A 26,685-nucleotide genomic window follows, 5' to 3' on the forward strand; every position below is an offset into this window, starting at 1 on the left:
GACTCAGGGAAGCCCCAGGCAGGGTACTGCTAACCGGCGCCCAAGTCTACCAAACAACTTTCTAAAAACTGAACCTCTGGGACGTGAACACTTATGGGGACCTAACAGGGGGCATCACCAGAAGAAACTATATTAGGTCAGATACCAAGGGGCAAGCAAGGCACCCCCCCCCCCAAGGCACAAACAAAAAGAAAAACAAAACCCCACAAGAGGACAACGTACCCAAAGGAACAGAGCCGGCCGTTATGAATGATGAAAACAAGCTGCGCAGCACCCTGCGCTCCATACCAGTGCAAATTGCCTCTTACCCTAAGGTAAACAAGGGAGACAAAACACTTAAGCACCCAAAGGGCAGCCGAAAAACCAAGCAGGGATTCCTTGGGTCCGCCTAGCAGAGGCAGGACCCAAGGAACTTGTGGAAGGTAACCCCAAGCCTCAAGGGCAGTACTTACAGGGCATCTAGGGAAGGGAACTCTAGGCACATGCAGCCCGAGTACTGTAGAATAACTCCTGGCTCTCGCACCCCTGGAAGACAGCCACTACACACTAAGCACAGGGTTGAAAATCACTGGAGCCAGAGCACATGACCTCTGCCTCTAGCATCAGCCTTAGAACTGAAGGGTGGATAGCCGGCGCGAGGGTCTGGGACTCCCCCTTCCCTCTTCCGGGTAGGGGGGAGCTGCGCAGACAGTGGCGCGGCGATGTGTGACGTCATGCTCATTTGCTTGTTTCTTTTTATGGAGTCCTATCCACTTGTTTGGCTTCTGGTACCAATTTTCACCAGAATAGGGGTTTGTTTTGGGATGCCTACCTTTCTGTGTGCCTAACCCGGTCGATGGCAGACATAGAATGCTTCCAACCACACAAGGGATTTTATAGGCCACTGCTTCTCGTGCCTCTGTGAGGGGCGTAAGGTTCTGGCTCGTGGTTCCCGGTATGCCCACAGAACTCCATACACATGACTGATGCCAAAGTCTGACATTAGCATATCAGCCTGGATAAGCTCCGGGGAGACGACGGGGCTCCCCTCAGAAAAGCATGTTTTTTCCCGTCACGGACGTGATATCTATATAGTATTGTGACGGGAATCTGTAGAAGTGTAGGTGTTCGGCAGTCCTCCTAATGGCTGGTGTCAATGCCTATCACATTTTAGAAAAAAAAGATCGACTGCTTGGCTGTTGTCTGTGGTAAAGTAAGGGAAGACATGCAAAACACATAGTATGAACAATGAAACTTTAATTAACTTTTTAATTTAATTAACGTTTTGTGCTACTGGTAGACGTATCTTGAAGGTAGCATCTTAGTGTTGTATATATATATAAGTAACTTTACGTAGGGAAGAGCAGGCTCAATCTCTCTTGAAAGAGATTACCGTCACAAGTATGTATATAAAAACTCGCTCAGATGCAAATGGAACGTTGTGTGAAAATTTCAAAGCAATTGGTGAAGAACTTTCGGAGATTAGCGATTTTGAACAAACGAACATTTTCATTTTTATTTATATACATAATATTACTAAACAAAATCTGTAACCAAAAATAAATATGATGATGTACATCCAGAATTTAAGAAACAAATCTGGCTAACGGGGTTGAGTGTGATAGGCTTATCAGAGTGAGCCCGCTCTCCCCCACCACCGACATACCTCCCCCACCACCCTACATCCCATAAACACACACAAAATGCTTCACTGGTCACGTAGTTCAACTCAACACCCATCCATCCCTCCCTCCCTCCCTCCCTCCATCCCTCCCTCCCTCCCTCCCTCCCTCCCTCCCTCCCTCCCTCCCTCCCTCCCTCCCTCCCTCCCTCCCTCCCTCCCTCCCTCCCTCCCTCCCTCCCTCCCTCCCTCCCTCCCTCCCTCCCTCCCTCCCTCCATCCATCCATCCATCCATCCCTCCATCCAGCCATCCATCCCTCCCTCCATCCCTCCATCCATCCCTCCCTCCATGTATCCATCCATCCATATCTCCTTCCATCCCTCCCTCCATCCATCCATTTCTTCCTCCATCCCTCCCTCCCTCCCTCCCTCCCTCTCTCTCTCTCCATCCCTCCTTCCATCCATCCATCCATCTCTGCATCCATCCATCTATCCCTCCATCAATCCCTATGCAGATATGTCCAACATAGTTACGAAATAAACACTCCAGCCTCATGACAAATCAAAACAATGTGCCATAAATCTGTGACATCACAGGGTAGAAGGCACTAGAGTGGTGGACCCAGTGGCTGTCTGTACAAAATATATCTTACCTGAATGTTATTTGAAATATTACTGATACTTAACAACTTTGGAAATACCGGAGCCCCACATTTAACGACCTGGTTACAGCCCCATATAGACCGTTAAATCGAGTGGATACTTCTCTCTGGATCAATGCCCATAAATTGCCTCACTCAATACACACACAAATCACAATAACGTGATGCATCAAATGAACAAATCCAATAAGTAAATGAAAGGGGATCCACTGCTTACTGGATCCTGTTCAAATGAACGGGATTCAGTAAGTTCAGTAGAACTTCGGTTTCAACTCTTTTTACCATGTCGTAGCTCAGTCGATTAAGGGAGCGTCTGGGATGCTCCCGGACGCAGGTTCGAATCCTCGTCACGGCTCTTGTGGATTTGTTCATTTGCCTCACTTTATTTCACTTACTCATTTTTTCCTTCCTCATTCCTAATTGACTTCCTCACTCTATCATGGCCAAAGTATATCACATTCAAATTTTTTTTTGTAATTATAAAATGCATTTTAACAATATTAAATGGAAAAAATCAAATTTTCCTGTACACCACAGGGTTGTTAAGGAATAACAGGTGTGAAGGCCGAGGGTTAACACATTAGAAAGGTATCCTTATATCTGTGTTTTCCAGTACAAGTCACAGACATGAAAGAAAGCATACAAAGAAAATTCATACTAACTTGTGGTCTGTGAAGGCTTTAGACAATCCTGTAATCAGCAGCTTTTCTACTGCCTTGTCTGACTCTGTTACTAAGTCCACTACTGAGCTCTTTATCTCAACATTCTTCGTCTTCTTAATGGCATCACGCACAAGCTGTGATGAGGAAAACAATTCAGATTTCTTAGTGTGTCCTTGCTTAAACAAACTATATGGGGCAAGACTGATTTGTTCCATAAGGGATTTCATTTAACACGTGAGTCCCAAGTATCCCCTCCCTTTCTCTCAGGAAAACAAAAACAAAGGGTTTACATCCACAACAATGCATATAGGTAAATCTGTAACTTACCTTACCAGGAGAGAAGTACAGTAAAATACCTTCATAAACAACTAGTGATGGGATGATTAATTAGAATTGGTATTGAAAATCTGAAGAAATGAGCATTTTCAGTAATCAGAATCAGGATTGGAACTGTGAGAAATTTATCATGACTTCTGATTCTTAAAATGATTCTTCAACATTTAACTATTGGACTGCGCAATGCGTCTTAGGCACTAGATCAATGGTGTGCTAGGCTCCTCAGGGTTATCTTGAGATGATTTCTGGTCTTAGCTTACCCGGTCCTCGACCAGGCCTCCTATTTGGTATAAACCCCCCCACTTCCCCAAGGAAGCAGCCCATAGCAGCTGTCTAACTCCCAGGTAACTATTTACTGCTAGGTAACTAGGGGCATCAGGGTGAGAGAAACTTTTTGCTCATTTGTCTCCACCTCCACTGGGGATCGAACCCGGAGCCTCAGGGCTACGAAACCGAAGCGCCGTCCACCCAGCAGTCAGGCATTCGTTTAGGGTGCTCGTAGGTACAGCGTAACATTAAAAAATCCCACATATACATGGGGTTTACATCAGCTTCCTCAAGGCTCTCATAAACATACCCCATTTAAAAAACCAGCGTTGAATGTAATGAAATGCCATTTTCTGGGTGAGTCCCGGAGGCTCCCCGGAGCTGAATGGGTATGTACAACTTTCTGGCATCAGTCGAAGTGCTAGGAGTTCTTGCCTACCGGGGACCACGAGCCAGAACCTGGCCCCCTCAGAGAGGCATGAGGAGCAATGGCCTATAGAAACCCTCTTGTGGTTGGGAGCATTCTATGTCTGCCATCGACCGGGATAGGCACCCAGAAAGGTAGGCGCCCCAAAACAAACCCCTATTCTGGTAAAAATATTGCTACCGAAAGCCGAACGAGTGGACAGAACTCTCCAAACAAAATTATCTAACTAGCATGATGTCATCACGTCGCTGCGCCACCGTCTGCGCAACCCCCCCCTCCCCGGGAGGGGGAAGGGGGAGCCCCAGACCCTCCATGCCGGCGATCCAACTGGCAGTTCTTAGGCTGGATGTCAAAATACACAAAAAACGCCGCCGACCGGAGGGAGGGAGGGATGCCGGGGAGCCTCCGGGACTCACCCAGAAAATGGCATTTCATTACATTCAACGCTGGTTTTCTGCGGGGAGCCCCGTCGGCTCCCCGGAGCTACCTCACCACAGATAAGGAAAACAGGGAAAGAACCGGGAGATGGATGCCATGCGCCTTAACCTAAAAACCAAGACCACAGACAACACAAAGACCAAAACGAGAAGAAAATAGACCACCCAGGCCAACTACCAGGACGACACCAGAACTCAAGAGCAGGCCAGAGGGGAACAACGCCCAGGACAGCAAGTGGAACGGAGCAGAAAGGAACCGCAACACCGAACACAAGCAGGAGCGGCTCTGCCAGCACCACCCAATACGAGGTGACAGGACACGAGCCCAGACGACGGACCCGGAACAACCCCGAAGGGAAGACAAGCCAACCTTATCAAAGACCGAAGGACCCTTCGCAGTGATAGGAAAACCGAAAAGACTGCCAGGAAAACCACACACCACCCCCGAGACGAAACACGCAGGTGGGAGACCAATAAGGAACCCAGCAGTGCCGACACAAACGATAAGAAACTAGCACCACAAAGGCGTAAAATGCGAATCGAAAAACTGTGACCCCGCAACCCAAAGGAGCAAGATAACCAGCTCCAGCAGGGAAGAAAGACGCACGCATCCCAGAGGCATCCAAGAGGAGAACTACCCAGGACATGAACCGCAGGAAAGCAAACACACCTGTTCCGGAAAAGGAACAAAGAAAAACCGGAGCCAGGACTGAAACCCAACAAACCTGGTTCCAAGAAAAGGAACCAGAAAGGCAGGAGCGGCAGACCAAAAGTTCACAACCCCCCACAGACAGCGCAACACCGAAGCCCGCAGGAAGTCGCACAGAAAATCGCAGGAACTCGGTACCAAAACGGAACACCGGAGAAGTCCAAAAGCAGGGAACTGAACATGGACAGAGGCCTCCTAAGCACCAAACAACAGGATAGGCCAGAAGCACTGACCCAGATACACAAATAGGTGGAGCATGGGAGGAGGAAAAACGGGAATAGGTAAGGAAAACCCCAAATACAGCCCAAGGAGCGGCCGGGAAGTAAGGCACACGACCAACCACAAAATGTGTAGAGGAGGGCATACATACCCGATGGACCTCATGGACAGCAGGGTGCAGTCGGAGCCAAAAACACCCCTTTTAGGAGCCATTGACTCAATCCCGCCAAGCGGGGAAGAGTAAACAAGGATGGAGCAGTGAACAAGGGTGGTGGAGTGAGCAGATTATCCCAATAAGATACTTGCTCCAAATGCATTAGCCTAACGAGAGAAGCAAAGCTCTACGGAGCACCAATCATGGAACTCAAACCGTTCCAAACTTCCAGTTAATAAGCCTGCCAACCTTTGGAGAACGGCGAGGTATTGCCCGAGCATAGAGGCAGCAGAGTAGCGAATAATAACTAGTCGACCTGCAAGTGTGGTCTGGAACAGACACTTGCGAGAAACCGTACGGACTCCCAGTGCACTGAACTCGCACCATTGCCCGCCAAAACACCCACATACCACTGTATACGCAACAAAACAAATGTAGCCTCTGAGTGGTTGTGTTTATTGTCACCAATCTTCACGAAACAATAGAACTGGGACAGAGGCACACGCCACCCTTGCAACACATTTTTGACACGAAACAATGGGCATAAAAGGGATAAGTGTAGAATCAGGAAAGACGTGAGGAATGACCGACACGTTAACAGGTTCGCTGATTCACAGAACCAATTACCACGTAACGTGGTGGTGGGGCCCCACGTGGTGCGCACACGTGGGTTGGACATGTATATGAGCAGGAATGGTTGGGAAGAAATAGGAGCTGCCTCGTACGGGCCAATAGGCCCTCTGCTGTTCCTTTGGTCTTATGTCCATATGGTCGTATGCACAAGGGAACACAGGAGGAAGCCGAGTACCCAAAGGAGCCACAGACACGAAAAAGAACCCGATCAATGTCAGAGGGGAAAGGAAGCAGAAAGCACTAAGAAGCTATGTGGTGGAGGCAGACTCCACCCACAGGAGCAACCGTAGAGAAGACAGAGCCCAGGAGGCTCAGGAAACTGCACAACTGTCAACTGACAGGAAAAGCGGGGCCCAAGAGCCAGAGCTCAACCCCCCGCAAGCACAACTACACAAGCTCCCCACCAAAAAGTGAGAACCAACCCATGTCCGACAGAAGCGCCAGACATGACAACCGCACCTGCAGAGCAGACACACGACCGTGCCACAACACAGGTGAGCCAAGTAACATACCAGGAGAGCGCTAATGGTGTGCCCGAAAGCCAAGCATACTCGAGGCAGTAGGCATGGAATGTACCATTACCTGAATAAAATTCGGAAGTCGAAGGAGAAATACGTCCAGAGGTGCGTGCCCTGCAGAAGACAGAGCAGGACAGAGGGGGAGGAAGCAGCGCCACGCCAAGCCATCCCACACCCGGAAGCAGAGGAAGAACGAAGTGACACCCTCAGACATAAATCCAGAACACCCTCAGCATCCAGAGGGCCACAACCAAAGGAAGAAAACAAGCAAGAAGCCGTGGAAAAACCACGAGAAATGACGCGAACACACGAGCATACCGCCCATAAACAAAACGCACACCGCGGCCCCAGCACTTGAGGTACGAACGCACCACCCGTCCACCGGGAGGCGTGGCTCGTACACCAGGCGGACACACATATCATACACACAACGTACAGACTAATGTAAACACACATACAAACACCAGGAAGGTGTGCATAACGAAGACGAAGAACGCCGAAAAAGGAAGTAGAGACGACAAGAAAACAAAACAAGGCGAAAACGAAGCAAAAGAAAACAGATGACGGAAGGTAACCAACGAGGCCGACAAAAGACCAGAGGGAAACCTCATCGAAAATCAACAGACGTTCCAATAATATAGGAAGGTATGAAGAGACTTGCGAACCAATGAGAACCACGACAAGCACCCCTGAGCAAGGGACATGCAGGGACAACGATACGAAGTGGTTTAGGCATTGTATGTACAAGGCAATATATAAATATATCAACGCGTGCTTCACACCTTGTATGAATGTACCTTACCTGAACATTAATTTTTTTTTTTCCGGAACAGTATCGCAACGTAAGAGCGAAAAGGGTAAGGAAAAGGGGGCGAAACACACCCCCAGGAACGACGGGACCGACGAACCCGAAGGAACATGGAACCGAACCCAGGGAGGAGTATACCCGAAAACAACAGGAACACAGAGGGAAGGAACAACCCCACTCTGAGGAACTGCCAGCCCCTCACCAAAGGTACAAGGACCCAAGAGGGGCAAACGGGGCGAGGCCCCCCAGGCAACCCCTCCCTAACCCCGGGAACCTCGACGGCATGACCCGGGGCCGAGCCGCACCCCCAAAGCCCCAGCATGACAAGGAAAAGCCGGGGCAGTCGTGCAAACACTAAGGAAGGGAGCCCACTGGTCAGATCCATACGGCACAGCTGGAGGAACCGACTCGAATGCCTCCGCTGCCACCCCGGAAGAGGAAACCCCCGAGACCGCCCGAGTCTCAACCCAACCAGACCCCGCCCCAACCCCGAAACCCTCCTATGTTTCGGAGCAGGAAGCATGGGAGGAAGTGTGTAGAACAGAAGGGGAAGGACAAGGAGCGGAAGGAGCCAGAGCCGAAGCGACCCCCAAGTCCAGACCCCAACCACCAAAACGGGGCAGCTTCGGGCCATACGGGGCCACAAACAACCAAGAGCGTCGCAGCAATCTACAACCAGCTAGCAATGCCGCAGCCGCCTGCACCCGATTAACGTGGCCTGGGTGAAAGGGAGCACGTACCGACAACACTCGCCGTACGACTCCGGGTCACAAAAACAGTGACCCAACAGGGTCATTGTTTTTGGTCTGGTCAACAGGCAGCATGGCGGAGGCACAACCGGTGAGTGTCACCCTGAGACAAGGGGACAGATCAACCGACAAGCTCGCAGGACACACAAGGGACTCCGGGGACACACCTATAGGACCACGGAGCCCCCATGGGGTTTTCCAGGGCCCTTAGCCGTTGGTACACGCTATGGGAAGCCCAGGCAGGGTACCACGAACCGGCGCCCAATACTACCAACAAACTGCTAAAACTGAACCCCCGGGACGTGTCCACTCACGGGGACCAAGCGGGGAGTACCACCAACAGAAGGAATCGAAAGAAATCACCTAGAACAGGAATGGGGGACCACAAAGGCAGACCCCTCCACCAGGCAAAAACAAAAAAAGAAAAACCCCACAAGAGGACAACGTACCCAGGCGGAACAGAGCCGGCCGCTGTTATGGTGAAAACTAGCTGTGCAGTACCCGGCGCCCCTACCAGGGACGAAAACTACCACCTACCCAGAGACAAACCAGGGCAACAAACCCCCAACCGACTCCAAGGGCGGCCCAGTAACGAGCAGTAAAGGACACAGCGGAGGTAGAACCCAAGGTGATTTGTGGAAGGTGGCCCCAAGCCCCAAGGGCAGTACTTGCAGGGCACCTAGGGAAGATAGCCCTAGGCGCATGCAGCCCGAGTACCATGGAATCTTACTCCTGGCTCACACCCCACCGGTAGAGACATTCCACACCACAAGGCACAGAACTGAAACAAAAATCGGAGCCAGAGGCACTCGACCAGCCAGTAATCCCATCAGTCAAGAACTGCCAGTTGGATCGCCGGCGTGGAGGGTCTGGGGCTCCCCCTTCCCCCTCTCGGGGAGGGAGGGGGTTGCGCAGACGGTGGCACAGCGACGTGATGACGTCATGCTAGTTAGATAATTTTGTTTGGGGAGCTCTGTCCACTCGTTCGGCTTTCGGTAGCAATATTTTTACCAGAATAGGGGTTGGTTTTGGGGCGCCTACCTTTCTGGGTGCCTATCCTGGTCGATGGCAGACATAGAATGCTCCCAACCACAAGGGGGTTTCTATAGGCCATTGCTCCTCGTCCCTCTCTGAGGGGAGCCAGGTTCTGGCTCGTGGTCCCCAGTAGGCAAGAACTCCTAGCACTTTGACTGATGCCAGAAAGTTGTACATATCCATTCAGCTCCGGGGAGCCGACGGGGCTCCCCCCAGAAAAAAATCATGAGCAACATTCCTGGGTGTGACAGCCTCAATACTGAGTGAGCAACCAAGGCTGGTGCACACAGCATGAACTCACAGCACTGCTGTTCAGCTTGTGAATGCAGCATCGCCTAAAAATGTCAAAATATATATGTATTTGGTATTATTTAGCCATGATAGTATTACAGAAGAGCCTGATTGTGATAAAGACTGTGTACAATGTTCAGATATCAGTGAATTGCTAGCCACAGCACACTGCCATTATTTTGTCCATCTAAGAATCTTTGAACGACTAAGAATCTTCATGTTCCTTTACAAAATAAGCTTGCGGAAAATTATTCATTTACAGGATTTAGTGACCTGGATTCTAATAATAGCAGGATTGTGATGAGAATTAGCGATGTGTGTCATATGGTAGGAGGAGTACTCTTGGCGAAGAGGGAGGGAGAGTTGGCATTGTCTCCTAAAGTCGTCTGCTGGCTGCTGTGTGACTTGTCACGCAGTTTTTTGTTGCCACTATGTTGTTTGGACACCATACCAGTTTAGTTGTACAGTTATGGTGAATAAAACATCTAGATACAGAGCACCACTTGGTTTCCGAACTTTAGTTATCCGAAACTTCCAGTTTCCCGATTGGGGTTGGGGAGTCATGCTACCCGAACAAAGTTCGGGTAGGAAGGGTCCACCAAGCGTCACGCCGGCTTGTGGTGTGGGTGGGAGATGGTCCAGGGTGCCCACTGTGACTTCACAGATTCACGGCCTATTATTCCTATTACAGTATTTTGAATTGCCATAAGGCTGGAATGTTCATTCTGTGCTTTTGTTTTACATATCTGCACAATCAAGAAACATCTGTGCACCATGTTGGCTCCAAATGGACGCATTGCGTCATTGATGGCTGACTGGTGGGTGGATGGACGATGGAGCTTAGGTGGGAGGCAGTATGAGAGGATGGGGGGGAGAATCAGTGAGAGAGGGGGATAATTAGTCAGAAAGGGAGGGAGAGAGAGATGCTAGGAGGGAGGGGGAGGTAGGGAGAGATGTTAGGAGGTAGGGAGAGATGCTAAGAGGGAGGGGGAGGTAGGGAGAGATGTTAGGAGGTAGGGAGAGATGCTAAGAGGGAGGGGAGGTAGGGAGAGATGTTAGGAGGTAGGGAGAGATGCTAGGAGGGAGGGGGAGGTAGGGAGAGATGCTAAGAGAGAGGGGGAGGTAGGGAGAGATGTTAGGAGGTAGGGAGAGATGCTAAGAGGGAGGGGAGGTAGGGAGAGATGTTAGGAGGTAGGGAGAGATGCTAGGAGGGAGGGGGAGGTAGGGAGAGATGTTAGGAGGTAGGGAGAGATGCTAAGAGGGAGGGGGAGGTAGGGAGAGATGTTAGGAGGTAGGGAGTGATGCTAAGAGGGACGGGGAGGTAGGGAGAGATGTTAGGAGGTAGGGAGTGATGCTAAGAGGGAGGGGGAGGTAGGGAGAGATGTTAGGAGGTAGGGAGAGATGCTAAGAGAGAGGGGGAGGTAGGGAGAGATGTTAGGAGGTAGGGAGAGATGCTAAGAGGGAGGGGGAGGTAGGGAGAGATGTTAGGAGGTAGGGAGAGATGCTAAGAGGGAGGGGGAGGTAGGGAGAGATGCTAAGAGGGAGGGGAGGTAGGGAGAGATGCTAAGAGGGAGGGGGAGGTAGGGAGAGATGCTAAGAGGGAGGGGAGGTAGGGAGAGATGTTAGGAGGTAGGGAGAGATGCTAGGAGGGAGGGGGAGGTAGGGAGAGATGTTAGGAGGTAGGGAGTGATGCTAAGAGGGAGGGGGAGGTAGGGAGAGATGTTAGGAGGTAGGGAGAGATGCTAAGAGGGAGGGGGAGGTAGGGAGAGATGTTAGGAGGTAGGGAGAGATGCTAAGAGGGAGGGGGAGGTAGGGAGAGATGTTAGGAGGTAGGGAGAGATGCTAAGAGGGAGGGGGAGGTAGGGAGAGATGCTAAGAGGGAGGGGGAGGTAGGGAGAGATGCTAGGAGGTAGGCAGGAAGGGACGGAAGTAGTTAGAATTAGGGAGGGAAAGGCAAGCTGGCAGGCACAGGCTGGCAGACACAGGCAGACAGGCACAGGCAGACAGGCAGGCAGGCAGGCTCGGGTAAGGAAGCGGTCAGCCAAGCGTCGTGCCGGCCCGTGGTGGGTGATGGTTTAGTTTGCTCACTGACCGTGTCGGGCGCCGCCTGCTACCCTGTGACGTCACAGACTCACGGCCTATTGTTCCCATTGTTTGAATTTGTCACGAGACTGGAGTGTTCATTCCGTGACTTTGTTTTACATATCAGCACAATCAAGGAACATCCGTGTACCATGTCGGCTCCAAATGCACGCATTGTGTCAGTGAAAGCATCTACAAGCGGGTTACGTAAAAGAAAGAGGTCAGTGATGACATTTGAAAAGAAAGTTGAAATAATTAAGAAGGTGGAAAGCGGTGTCCCGAGAAGTGTCGTGTGCGCTGAGTATGGCATTAGTAAAAGTACTGTTTTTGATCTTCTTAAGGCTAAACCTATCATTTTTTACTATTTCTCTAGAAGTGAAAGTGATAAAGCAATACGAAATAGAAAGGTAGTAAGTAAAGCAAAAGTGGAGAGTGTTGATAACGCAGTGTGGGAGTGGTATAAACAGAGACGTGAGGTGACGAAGAAGCCAGTGGCAGGCTGGCTCCTCGTGGAAAAGGCGCGTGAATTTCACCAAGCAATGAAAATTACTCAAAAGTGTGTATACAGTGATGGTTGGCTCAGAAGTTTTAAAACCCGTCATGGCATTAGGTTTATTAAAGTGCATGGTGAAAGACAATCTGCTGATATTGTTGGTGCTGATGAGTATGTGAGTAAATTTGCGGAGATGGTGCAGGAACAAAATTTATCTCCAGAGCAAATTTATAATGCTGATGAGACAGGTTTGTACTGGCGTATGCTTCCCACAGAAACGATGGCTCATAGTGGTGAGGACGATCCTTCAGGTGGTTATAAACAGAACAAACAGAGAATTTCTTTGTTGTGCTGTGCAAATGCAGCTGGCACGCACAAATTAAAGTTACTTGTGATTGGAATTAGTAAAAACCCCAGGGCTTTAAAGTCAGCCAGGTGCCTCCCTGTGATTTATAAGGACCAGCCAAGTGCGTGGATGTCTCGAGTAATATTTGTCGAGTGGTTTAATAAGAACTTTGTACCCGAGGTGAAGGAGCACCTGAAAAGTGTTGGTCTCCCGCAAAACAGCAAAGTTGTGCTGCTGTTAGATAACAGTTCAACGCATCCACGAGGTGATGAGCTTATAAATGGCAATATTATTGGATCGTTCTTGCCACCCAATACAACCTCAGTGATCCAACCCATGGATCAAGGAATAATTAAGAACCTTAAACACCACTACAAGAGGATGTTTGCCAGACGTCTTAACAATCAGCTTGGAACACTTAAGGACTTTTATAAAGTCTTCACAATAAAGTCAGCTATCTGGACTATTGCTAGTGCGTGGGATGAGGTAAAGCAGACAACACTAAGAAATGGTTGGAAAAAACTTTGGCCCGCGTCAAGTCTGTTTCCTGAGGAAGATGACGAGGCAGATTTTGAAGGATTTGCGGTGAAGAAAGTTAGCGAGAAGAAAAAATTAAGAGAGGAACTCCTAGCCTATGTCAAGGGGATTAAGTCCCCTGAGATTAGAGCAGAACTGGTGACTGAAACAATCGAAGATGACATAGATAGATGGATAGATTTTGATGAAGAAGCCCCAAACAATCGAAACATGACTAATGATGAAATTATAGAATTAGTATGTACAGCAAAAAACCAGCATTGAATGTAATGAAACGCCATTTTCTGGGTGAGACCCGGAGGCTCCCCGGAGCTTTACCGGCTGATATGCTAATGTCAGACTTTGGCATCAGTCATGTGTATGGAGTTCTAGGGCCTACCGGGGACCACGAGCCAGAACCTGGCCCCCTCAGAGAGGCAAGGGGAGCAATGGCCTATAGAAACCCCCGTGTGGTTGGAAGCATTCTATGTCTGCCATCGACCGGGTCAAGCATCCAGAAAGGTAAGCATTCCAAAACAAACCCCTATTCTGGTGAAAATTGCTACCTAAGCCGAACTAGTGGATAGAACTCTTCAACAGAAAACAAGGAAACTAGTATGACGTCATACGTCACCGCGCCGCTGTCTGCGCAGCTCCCCCCTCCCCAGGAGGGGGAAGGGGGAGCCCCAGACCTCCCACGCCGGCTATCCACCCATCAGTTCTGAGGCTGGATGTCAAAACACGCGAAAAACGCCGACCGGAGGGAGGGAGGGTTGCCGGGGAGCCTCCGGGTCTCACCCAGAAAATGGCGTTTCATTACATTCAACGCTGGTTTTCTGGGGGGAGCCCCGTCGGCTCCCCGGAGCTAACTACCCACAGAGGAAGGTCAAAGGGACAAAACCGGGAGGCGGACACCACGCACCCCCCAAGGAGGCGAGACAACTGGCAGCAAATGCCAACCCAAGGCGCCACAGCCCCGAAAATCCCAGGAACAACACGAGAACCACGAGCAGCAAGGCCCCTGCACGAACACCAAAAATCCATGCCCGAAAGACTGCAAGGTCACGTCGCCCAGATGGCAGCGAGAGCAGCGAAGCCACGAACGCCACAGGCATGAGGGAAGAACACAGGCAGCTGAGCCGCAAGAACACGGCTGACCACCCGGGACACCATCACCCGCGAACCGGGAAGAACAGAACCGGATCAACGCAAAACGCGCTCCGGACCCAAACGCCGTGGCACGCAAACAACAGCGGAGGGCCGCCACTGAACACAAACGACACCCCCGGCCCGACCAACGAAGCACCAACAAACCCTGGACCCCTCCAGAATGCAGCAGCCCCACCCCGCGCCAGAAAAGATGGAGACTGCTGCCATCAAACAACCAAAACGCTAAAACCGAAGGAGCAAGAAAACTCAGCGAACCGACCCCCAGAGGCAAAGGCCCAAAGGAAAGAGCCGACGAAAAAACACACCGGAACCGAAGGGGCACTACCAACCGAGGAGAAGACAGAGCACGCTAACCAGAGACCAGGATGGTGCAAGCGGCGCACGAACAGGCCGGAGGTGAAACGACGCACAAGACAGCTGACTAACGGTGCAGAAGCAACACCAAGACCGAAAGCAAGCTGAAGCGGCTCCGCCTGCGCCGCACTGAAAAGAGGCGACAGTATGTGGCAAGACGACGGCCCCCAACCCCCACTAGAAAACCAAGCCGAGAGGAAACCAAGCCAAAGAAGAGTAACCACCTAAGAAGGGACAGGAAAAGGAAGGACCGCCAAAATACCCCATACTGCCGCCAAGAGAAGCACGCAGGTGGGACACCTACCACGAAGCCACCCGACCACCAACCGGAGGCAAGACCACAAGGCAGAACAGAAGCAGCCCTGACAAGGCCCCCCCGAGCCCAGGAAAAAAGCGGAGCCGCGAGAAGATCTCGGGCGCGACCACCGAAACCCAGGCGGCACAAGGAGATGGAACGTCTGCCGAACAGAAAAACTCCCCCAAGCATGCAAGCCCGCCAGGAGTTCAGAAACGACGGGTCCGAAGCGAGACATCGCAAGAACCCCCCCCAAAAAAAATAAAACAACAACAACCGGCAGGGCAGGAAAACCAAAGAAGGCGGAAGGGTCGCCGCCAGAACAGGACCCGAACCAAGGGGCACGAACAACTGCAATAGACCGAGACAAAGAAGCACATCACAGGACACAGGCTGACCAACGCCTAAGAATACACACAGAACATCCCTGCTGCAGAGGAGACAGGAAGAAAGAGCAGAAGCACAAAAAACCCCAGGAGAACAACCAGGGGTGGACAATCAGGCAGGGACAAAAACCGCACGCAATCCCCAGGCACAAAACGGCAGCAAAGTGCCACTCCACAACCGGACACAGGAACAAGGACACGCCACCGTGAAACACGGTACCAATGCACACGTGCAGCAGCAGCAGCAACTTGTAAATAGCAACTCCCCTCAGCAAAGGCAGAGAACGGAGCAGGCAGACCCCAGACAGGGCCAACGGAGACACGACAAAAACCTTGCAGGCCCAGAAACCTGCACCAGGCGACCGACGGCGGAGAAACCCCGCTCGATACCTGCAGGATGAGGTACTGGGAGCTCTTTTACACCTGAAGCCCGGTCCAAGGCTAGGCCAGACCGGCCAGAGGATGGCCCACCAGGCAGCTGCTAGGAGCAGTCCACCGGCCCACATACCCCCACAACCAGGACGGGCCGGAACTGCCATACAAAAACAGGCCAGTGCGCCCTGGAAGTTCACGGACGAACCAGCAAGAAGGCTTATGCTCGCAAGTAGGTCGTGTAACAAGCACAGACCACTGATGGTAATACAGTGTCCCCCAAAAGTGCCAATAGCACCACTGCACTCCACTGGTACTATCCCGCAAGTTCTACCAGATAGGCGGGACCCAAGAGCCAGAGCTCAAATCCTGCAAGCACAGCCAGGAGCCTCACCAGGTGAGTACAGAACCAACCCTACAACCCCCATACCTCACAACATTAAAAAGGGAGGGTCCCCTGAATGACACCAGCATGGGTTGGACATGCACATGAGGGGGGACAGGAAGGGGTGATAAGGGACAGTCACTGGTGTGCGAACGGTCTCAGTCGTACAAAATATACCTAAATAAAGACAGGTATAGAAACACCGCCGCATCCAGCGCCCGGCCAAAAGACGCCAGACTGCAGAAACTCACCTGGCGAATGGTGGCACGAACTTGACACGACTCAACCGTGCCCAGAAGAACTTGAGAGCACCGCCAGGTGAAGACGCCAGAGCCGGTCCCTGCCGGACCCGCAGGAGAACAGGGAGAGGCGAAGGAGGCGGTCCACACCCATGACACAGGGAAAACCGCGGTGTCCTCCCCACAACAGGGAACCAGGACACCCCCGGCGCGAAGGGGCACATACCGCAGCCAGGGAGAAGAACGAGAGGCGAAGCACTGTAGCAAAAAAAAGGGCGCAAAACCCCAGCACTGAAACACCGCCCAGACCAAAACAAACTCCACGGCGCATGCGCATAACACGCTGGCCGAACCGCACACCCTCCCTGCGGGAAGGCGCCAGCCAGGACTACTGCACGAGAAAAGGAGCCAAAAGAGGAAGCAGGAACAAGAAAACCGGCCAAAGAAGCAAAGAGCCCAAAAAGGAATCCAACCGGGCGACAAGTAGCCCAACCGGGCGACAAGTAGCCCAACCGGGCGACAAGTAGCCCAACCGGGCGACAAGTAGCCCAACCGGGCGACAAGTAGCCCAACCGGGCGACAAGTACGAGGAGCCGACAGACGTTCCAATAATGCGGGAAGTAGCGAAAAACCTTCCCGTACCCTCGAGAACACAGAAGCCAACACTAGTCCCGAAGGCACACGAAGGCGCAGGCGCACCCGAGATCAGAAGTCACGCAGAACCCCATCGAACGGGGAAACATGACAAAAACACCGTCCCAAAAAGGGGGGGAGAGGAAACATCCACCCACAGGACGGAACCAACCGACTCAAAGGCCAAGGAACCGAGCCCGGGGAGGGGCCGACGTCCAACAGCACGTACGGCGAGTGGGGAGGAAAGACCCCACTCCGCGTAACCACAAGCCCCGCCTAGAGGGGGATAAAAACCCCCACGGGGTCTAACGGGGCCAAGGCCCCCCCCAAGTCAGCCCCTCCCCAGCCCCGGGAACCTACACGACAGGCCCCGGGGCCGAGCCGTTCCCCCAAAGCCCCGGCCGTACCAGAAAACCGGGGCAGCCGTGAAAACTCTAAGGAAGGGAGCCCACTGGCAGACTCATACAACACGGCTGGAGGAACGGGCCCAAATGCCCCCGTCACTACCCCGGAAGGGGAATTCCCCGAGACTGCCCGAGTCTCAACACCACCAAAAACCCCGCCCCGAACCTACAGACCGTAAGGAACCGGATGCAGGCAGGAAGGGTGAACCAGGGGAAAAGACAAGGGGGCGTGGATGGAACCGAAGCAACCAACACCCCCAAGTCCCAAAACGAACTACAACGGGGCAGCCCCGGGGCTCCCGGGGAGGAAACCACGAGAACGTTGCCACCACCAAGGCTCAAGTGCAACGCCCCTGCTGCCCGCACCCGCTGTGTTAGCACAACTGGGTAACCGAGCCACAACGAGCAACCAAACTCGCAGGACTCCGGGTCGAAGGTGTCACCGACCCCACAGGCAGCAGACGGAGGCAAAACAGAGAGTCACCCAGAGACAAAAGGTGAGAGCAACCCTCAAACTCGCTGGAAGCGAGGGGGGGGCTCTGGGGTCACATCCATCGGACCCGCGCGCCCCCAGGGGTTTCCCAGGGTCCTGAGCGTTTACTTTAAGAGGACTCGCGCTCAGGTAGTCCCAGGCAGGGTACTGCTAACCGGCACCCAAAACTACCAAACAACTTTCTAAGAGCTGAACCCCCGGGACGTGTACACTCACGGGGACCTAGCAGGGGGCACCACCAGAAAATACTCAGAACACAAGGGACACAAGGGGCAAGAACGAAGGCAGACCCCCCCACCAGGTAGATAAACAAAAAGAAAAAGAAAACCCCGCAAGAGGACAGCGTACCCAAGCGGAACAGAGCCGGCCGCTATGATTGGTAAAGACAAGCTGCACAGTACCCCGCGCCCCACCAGTGCAAACACTGCCCCTTACTCTAAGGCGAACAAGGGAGACAGAACCCCCGAGCACACAAAGAGCGGCCGAAAACCAAGCAGTAAACGGCCAAGCAGGGGCAGGACCCAAGGAACTTGTGGAAGGTGGCCCCAAGCCCCAAGGGCAGTACTTACAGGGCACCTAGGGAAGGGAACCCTAGGCGCATGCAGCCCGAGTACTGAAGAATCACTCCCGGCTCACGCACCACCTAGAAAACAGACACCACACTCTAGGTACAGTGCTGAAACAACCACTGGAGCCGGAGCACATAACCATTGCCTATAGCATCAGCCGAAGAACTGATGGGTGGATAGCCGGCGTGGGAGGTCTGGGGCTCCCCCTTCCCCCTCCTGGGGAGGGGGGAGCTGCGCAGACAGCGGCGCGGTGACGTATGACGTCATACTAGTTTCCTTGTTTTCTGTTGAAGAGTTCTATCCACTAGTTCGGCTTAGGTAGCAATTTTCACCAGAATAGGGGTTTGTTTTGGAATGCTTACCTTTCTGGATGCTTGACCCGGTCGATGGCAGACATAGAATGCTTCCAACCACACGGGGGTTTCTATAGGCCATTGCTCCCCTTGCCTCTCTGAGGGGGCCAGGTTCTGGCTCGTGGTCCCCGGTAGGCCCTAGAACTCCATACACATGACTGATGCCAAAGTCTGACATTAGCATATCAGCCGGTAAAGCTCCGGGGAGCCGACGGGGCTCCCCCCAGAAAAACCAGACGAGTGCAATGAAGAAGATGGAGAGGAAGAGGAAGAGGAAGAGGATGAAGAAACGTTAAAGGAAAAATGTGATATGGAAAAAGTTCAGCAAAATTTTGAATACATTCTGGCATTTATGGACACGAGTTACAGCGAGTTTGAAACTAAGGACATGATGACTCAGTACAATATGTATATGAAGTTTTTAAAAACAAGAGCCAAGGGAATGAAACAAATGTCAATTACAGAGTCTTTTGCAATGGCTTCCAAGAAAGCTCGCATTGCATCACCTGCACCTGACTCATCGCATGTTGACCCAGTCAACCCAACAACTTCAGTCAATCCAACACCATCAACATCCACCACCACCTCTTCCATGTAAATAACTATGCTTCATCAACATCGATCATCAACATAAGCGGATCAGGACTTCAATTATTGGTGAGTACAAACAAAATACGGTCACGCATTTACGCTATGAACCTGTCGATTTTTTCCCCTAGATTTTTTCACGTTATTTTTTAATTTTTTCCTCCATTTCTCGTATACGAACTTACATGTTAACCGACGGGTCTCGTCCCCAAGGGGTTCGGAAACCAAGTGGTGCTCTGTACTTATATATAACGTGTGTATAAAGTGTAATAACACCACAAACAGTATTGTGGGAGGAGTAATATTGACGAGTTAGGTGTTGAAGGAGTGAGGGAGTTATGGTTTGATGTGGCAGCCCACGCTTTGTTTTTGGGGCTCACCATACTATCTTAGTGGTTTGCTATGGTGAACACAAATGTAGATAATTTTATATATAACTTGTGTATAGTGTAATAACAGCAAAAGGAGAATGTTGGGAGGAGCCATTTTGGTGAGGGAGGTAGCTTCATCTCCTAGTGTCTTCTGCTGGTTGCTGTGTGACTTGTCATGCAGTGTATGGTGGCCACTATGCTGTTTGGACACTATACCAGCTTAGTTGCATAGGTATGGTGAATAAAACATGTACTTATGTGTGTATATAGTGTAATAAAACGTGTGTGTAGTGTAATAAAACCACAAACAGTATTGTGGAAGGAGTAATGTTGGCAGGTTAGGTGTTGAAGGAGTGAGGGAGGGCTGGCTCAGCGTGGCAGCCCACTCTTGTTTTTAGGGCTCACCATACTAACTTAGTGGTTCGTAATGGTGAACACATATGTAGACAGGTATATACAATATGTTTACATAGTATAACAGCAAAAATCAGCGGTGAATGTAATGAAATGCCATTTTCTGGGCGAGTCCTGGAGGCTCCCCAGAGCTATCCAGGCTCAATGGATATGTATAACTTTCTGGCATCAAAGTGCTTGGAATTCTTGTCTACTGGGGACCACGAGCCAGAACCTGGTCCCCTCAGAGAGGCACAAGCAGCAATGGCCTATAGAAACCCCCCTTGTGGTTGGGAGCATTCTATGTCTGCCATCGACTGGGAGTGGGCAGAATTCCCCAAACAAAATTCTCAAACTGTCATGACGTCATGATGTCGCCGCGCCGCCGTCTGCGCAATCCCCCCCTCCCTCGGAGGGGGAAGGGGGAGCCCCAAACCATCCGCACCTTCGATCCAACCAGCAGTTCTTAGGCTGGATGTCAAAACACGCAAAAAACACCACCGACCGGAGGGAAGGGAGGGAAGCTGGGGAGCCTCCGGGACTCACCCAGAAAATGGTGTTTCATTACATTTTACACTGTTTTTCTGGGGAGCCTCGTCGGCTCCCTGGAGCTACCTCACCACAGATAAGGAAAAGAGGGAAGGATCCAGGAGGCGGACGCCACGCGCCCTAACCTAAAAAAGCAAGACCACAGATAAAACTAAAAGACCCTGCAGACAACCCCCGCAGACCTGAACCCCAGAACAGGAAGGAGGGAATGAAGGGAACCAGGTCAAACCAAAATGTGTCCACGACCCCAGAGGCTAAGACGTGCATTGAACTGCGAAGAACCGCAACCAAACAACAAAGGAAGTCCCCTGGACTGACCAACCAAGCAGCAACCCAAGGACTAAAACGAGGAGAAGAAAGAAAATAGACCATCTGGGCCAATGACCAGGATGGCACTGGAAACGCAAGAGCAGGCCGGAGGGGAAATAATGCCGAAGACAGCAAGTGGAACGGAACAGAAGGAACAGCAACACCGAATGCAAGCTGGAGTGGCTCCGCCACCGCCACTCAAGATGAGGCAACAGTACACGGTACCAGACGACGGACCTAAAACAACCCCGAGGGGAAAGACAAAACAACCCTATCAGAGACCGAAGGACCCTTCGCAGTGATAGGACAACCGGAAGGACCGCCTGGAAATACACACCACCGCCAAAACAAAGCACGCAGGCAGGAGACCAACAACAAAGCCACCAGTGCCCACACAAGCAACGAGAAACTAGAGACAAAACCCCGAGACACGAAGACTCAAGGGGAAGAACGAACCAGTCCTGAACAAGGTTGGACCGATCAGCAAAAAGAGGCGGAGCCGCAGGAAGACCCACAGACCGGAACCTAGGAAAGCAGCAGGTCTTGACAAGGCAGGCAAAAACTAGAAGGAATGGCCGCCAGGGAAACCAGGAACCCAACCCCAGCGAGCCGAAAAGGAACCAACCCGGACGAGCAGACACGCCCCATCCGGGAGGAACCCCCCCCCCCAAGGACCCCTGAAGGACCAACAAGGCCAAATGGCGTTTCCATTAATGCCATTAATGGCGAGGAGCCAGGGCCCAGGCAAAGGCCAACGAAGAAAAGGAGCACCACGAACGAAAGCTCAAGACGCGAAGCAAAACAGCTAACCCCGAACCCAAAAGAGCAGCACAACACAGTTCCAGCAGGGAAAAACGAATCCACGCGTCCCCAAGGTATACAGGAGGGGAACTATGCAGGACGTGAACCGCAGGAAAACAAAAACACATGCTCTGGAAAAGGAACAAAGAAAAATCGGAGCAAGGACTGGAATCCTAGCTACCCGTCCCAAGAAAAGGAACCAGTAGGGCAGGATTGATGGACCGGAACACCACCACCCTCCACAGACAGTGTAAAACAGAAGCCTGAAGTGAGATACAAAGAAAAATTTAAGGAACTCAGCACCAAAACCGAACACTGGGGTAACCCAAAAGCAGGCAACTAAACATGGACAGAAGCCCACCCCAGCACCTAACAACATGCAGTTAACCTAACACAACATGGCAGTTAACACTATAATTGAGAAGGCAGCCTCTGCTGCCTGTAGAAATAGATCCCATCTGCTCATCATGCGAGACATCAATCATGGAAAGATAGACTGGGAGAAAAAGGAACCGCATGGAGGAGAGGATACATGGAGAGCCAAACTAATGGAGGTGGTGACAAGAAACTTTCTAAGCCAACATGTCAGGGAACCCACTAGGATGAGAGGAAACGATGAACCAGCAAGACTTGACCTAGTCTTCACTCTGAACGACTCCGACATAAGGGAAATCGGCTATGAAGCTCCAGTAGGAATGAGCGACCACAGTGTACTGGCGTTTGAGTATCTGGATGAGGAAGGGTTATTGAACTCGAGGAGAGGTACTGAAAACAAAAAACTGGCATTCCAAAAGGGAAACTATGAGGAGTTAAGAAAATTCCTAACAGATATAACATGGGAAACAGAGCTCAGGGGAAAGACGGCCCAAGACATGATGGACTTCATCACACACAAGTGCATGGAAGCAGCAAACAAGTTTGTCCCAGTCCAAAAGGAAACCAATGAAATGAAGATGAGAAACCCATGGTTTAATCAGAGATGTAGGCTAGCTAAGCAGCAAAGTAAAAGGGGATGGAGAAACTATAGCAGTAACAGGACACTTGAGAGCAGAGAAAGATACCAGAGTGCCAGGAATGAATATGTCAGGATGAGAAGAGAGGCAGAAAGACAATACGAAAATGACATCGCAAGCAAGGCAAAGATTCAACCTAAATTGCTGCACAGCCACATCAGGAGAAAAACAACAGGTAATGAATATAAGGATAGGGGCAGAAGGAGTCACTACGAATGACAAGGAAGTGTGTGAGGAACTGAATAAGAAATTCCAGGAGGTCTTCACCTTCTGCATCAGGGTTAGCAGAGGTTGAGCCCCATCTAAAATTCTTCAAACGATTTTTCATGTTCCTTAACCCTTAAACTGAGCAACACGTCATATGCAGGGTTGAGTAACTTGCAATAAATTGCGCATCACGTCATATGACGCGATGGAGTACTACGCAAGATTTAAACGGCCCGCGGATACACGGGGTTCACCACACCTTCATCAGGGCTCTTGTAAACAGACGCCATTTAAAAAAAAAATCGTGGGCCACATTCCTGGGTGTTAGAGCCTCAATAGTGATTGAGCCACCAAGGCTAACGCACGTAGCATGAGCTCACAGCACTGCTGTTCAGCTTGTGACCACAGCATCGCCTAAAAATGCCATAATATATATGTACATGCTATTATTTAGCGATGATAGTATTACAGAAGATCCCTGACTGTGATAAAAATGACCAGGATTCTGATAATAGCAGGATTGTTGTGACAATTAGCGCTGTAGTGGGAGGAGTAATCATGGTGGGGAAGGAGGTAGCATTGTCTGCTGACTATGTGTGACAACCTTTTACTGTCTGGACTCACTATACCAGCTTAGTTTTTCGCTATGGTGAACAAAACATGCAGATACTTATATATAACGCCTGTATATAACAGCAAAAACAGTATGGTGGGAGGAGAATGGTGGCGAGTCAGGTGAGGTGAGGGAGGGAGGAAGTGACAGATAGTGGCGGGCTGCCACTGTCTGCCACTGCCACTCAGCATACCAACTTAGTGGTTCATTATGGTGAACACGAACGTAGATACTTATATATAACATCTGTATATAGGGTAATAAGACCACAAACAGTATTGTTGGGAGTGAAATTTTAGTGCGTCTGACCTTGAATGTGTGAGGGAGGCATCCATCAGCTGACTGTGTGTAGCGACGTCTCTTAGTGCCTGAACTAACTATATCAGCTTAGTTGTACAGTTGTGGTGAACAAAACTTGTATATACTTATATATAACGTCTGTATATAGTGAATAAAAGCAAAAACAGTATTGTGGGAGGAGAATGTGGGCGAGTCAGGTGAGTTGAGGGAGGTAGGAAGTGGCAGCAAGTAATTACCTAAGTATAATTACCTAAGTGTAGTTACAGGATGAGAGCTACGCTCGTGGTGTCCCGTCTTCCCAGCACTCTTTGTCATATAACGCTTTGAAACTACTGACGGTCTTGGCCTCCACCACTTTCTCCCCTAACTTGTTCCAACCGTCTACCACTCTGTTTGCGAAAGTGAATTTTCTTATATTTCCTCGGCATCTGTGTTTAGCAAGTTTATATCTATGACCTCTTGTTCTTAAAGTTCCAGGTCTTAAAGTGTTCTTAAAGTGGCAGGCTGCCACTGCCACTGGCTGCCACTAGCTGTCACTGCCATTGGCTGCCACTGCCATTGGCTGCCACTCCCACTGGCTGCCACTCCCACTGGCTGCCACTCCCACTGGCTGCCACTCCCACTGGCTGCCACTCCCACTGGCTGCCACTCCCACTGGCTGCCACTCCCACTCAGCATACCAACTTAGTGGTTCGTTATGGTGAACACGAATGTAGATACTTATATATAACGTATGTATATAGTGAATAAAATAAAAAACAGTATGGTGGGAGGAGAATGTGGGCGAGTGAGGTGCTGAGGGAGTGAGTGACAGTGAGTGGCTGGCTGGTGTGTGGCGGTCACTCCCCGTTGCTTTTTGACTAATAATACCAACTTAGTGGTTCGTTATGGTGAACAAAACATGCAGATACTTATATATAATCTGTGTATATATTGTAATAGCCGACAAAGTATTTGTTCACCGTTTGATAAACATAATATTTGAATATACAATATGCACACCATAATTTTGAGTACAGCGATAATTCACTCATTTTATTATATAAATATATCACACTACACACTATTGAATAATATTACAGCAAAAAAAACTACGAAAAATTAATCAGACATTGAAATAATTAGGTAATTATCTCTTTAAGGCCACTCCTTGCACTACGCAAGACTGGTATCATTGACAAGTGTAATAGTCAAAATATTGGAAAAAATAATTGAAACTAAATTGGTAGAACACCTGGAGAGAAATGATATAATATCAGACAGACAGTATGGTTTTCGATCTGGAAGATCCTGTGTATCGAATTTACTCAGTTTCTATGATCGAGCAACAGAGATATTACAGGAAAGAGATGGTTGGGTTGACTGCATCTATCTGAACCTAAAAAAGTCTTTCAACAGAGTTCCACATAAGAGGTTGTTCTGGAAACTGGAAAATATTGGAGGAGTGACAGGTACGCTTCTAACATGGATGAAAAATTTTCTGACTGATAGAAAAATGAGGGCTGTGATCAGAGGCAATGTATCGGACAGGAGAAATGTCACAAGTGGAGTACCACAGGGTTCAGTTCTTGCACCAGTGATGTTTATTGTCTACATAAATGATCTACCAGTTGGTATACAGAATTATATGAACATGTTTGCTGATGATGCTAAGATAATAGGAAGGATAAGAAACTTAGATGATTGTCATGCCCTTCAAGAAGACCTGGACAAAATAAGTACATGGAGCGCCACTTGGCAAATTGAATTTAATGTTAATAAATGCCATGTTATGGAATGTGGAATAGGAGAACATAGACCCCACACAACCTATATATTATGTGAGAAATCTTTAAAGAATTCTGATAAAGAAAGAAATCTAGGGGTGGTTCTAGATAGAAAACTATCACCTGAGGACCACATAAAGAATATTGTGCGAGGAGCCTATGCCAAGCTTTCTAACTTCAGAATTGCTTTTAAATACATGGATGGCGATATACTAAAGAAATTGTTCACGACTTTTGTTAGGCCAAAGCTAGAATATGCAGCAGTTGTGTGGTGCCCATATCTTAAGAAGCACATCAACAAACTGGAAAAGGTGCAAAGACATGCTACTAAGTGGCTCCCAGAACTGATGGGCAAGAGCTACGAGGAGAGGCTAGAGGCATTAAATATGCCAAAACTAGAAGACAGAAGAAAAAGAGGTGATATGATCACTACATACAAAATAGTAACAGGAATTGATAAAATCGATAGGGAAGATTTCCTGAGACCTGGAACTTCAAGAACAAGAGGTCATAGATATAAACTAGCTAAACACAGATGCCGAAGAAATATAAGAAAATTCACTTTCGCAAACAGAGTGGTAGACGGTTGGAACAAGTTAGGGGAGAAGGTGGTGGAGGCCAAGACCGTCAGTAGTTTCAAAGCGTTATATGACAGAGTGCTGGAAAGACGGACACCACGAGCATAGCTCTCATCCTGTAAGTACACTTAGGTAATTACACTTAGGTAATTACTCCTGCCTGACAGCTGGGAGCAACAGACCGCCTGGGGAGGCACGCTGAGTCAGCGCCTGTTTTTGGCCAGACTTCCCCGCCCTATAGCAGGCAATATATGCCACTTACGATTTTAATATTATTTTTCCCATGATCAGAGAACACAAATTAACAGGTTTAGAAGAAAAAATTATTTATATTTTTTTGGTACATGCCTGTGGATGACAATTGCTAATTAGCCCTGAGTAACACAAGGATTAACAAAATATACATATGGAAAATTATTAATTTACATGATTTAGTGACCAGGATTCTGATAATAGCAGGAGTGTGGTGAGAAGTAGCAGTGGGAGGAGTACTGATGGTGAGGGGAGGGAGGGAGGGAGAGGTGGCGTTGGCTGGTGGCTGGTGTGTGGCAACATGTTATTATCTGGAATCATCATGCCAGCTTTGTGGTTCACTATGGT

The 26,685-nt window shown here is 50.0% G+C and overlaps 1 protein-coding gene across 9 annotated transcripts in view; it reads right to left on the reverse strand.

Annotated features, from left to right (window-relative positions):
* The window catches only part of LOC138370587 (inositol monophosphatase 1), a 275,313-nt gene that overhangs the window by 246,287 nt on the left and 2,341 nt on the right, over positions 1-26,685 (reverse strand). For all 9 annotated transcript variants that reach the window (XR_011230154.1, XR_011230153.1, XM_069334999.1 and 6 more), the window contains exon 2: positions 2,925-3,058. Coding sequence is in view for 7 of the 9 variants with exons in the window: in XM_069334999.1 (XP_069191100.1) it covers positions 2,925-3,058 (134 nt within the window). In the remaining 2 variants the exon portion in view is untranslated. The remainder of the gene's footprint in view (positions 1-2,924; positions 3,059-26,685) is intronic.

The sequence above is a fragment of the Procambarus clarkii genome, chromosome 32 (genome assembly GCF_040958095.1).
Source record: "Procambarus clarkii isolate CNS0578487 chromosome 32, FALCON_Pclarkii_2.0, whole genome shotgun sequence".
In the NCBI taxonomy this organism is placed as follows: Eukaryota; Metazoa; Arthropoda; class Malacostraca; order Decapoda; family Cambaridae; genus Procambarus; species Procambarus clarkii.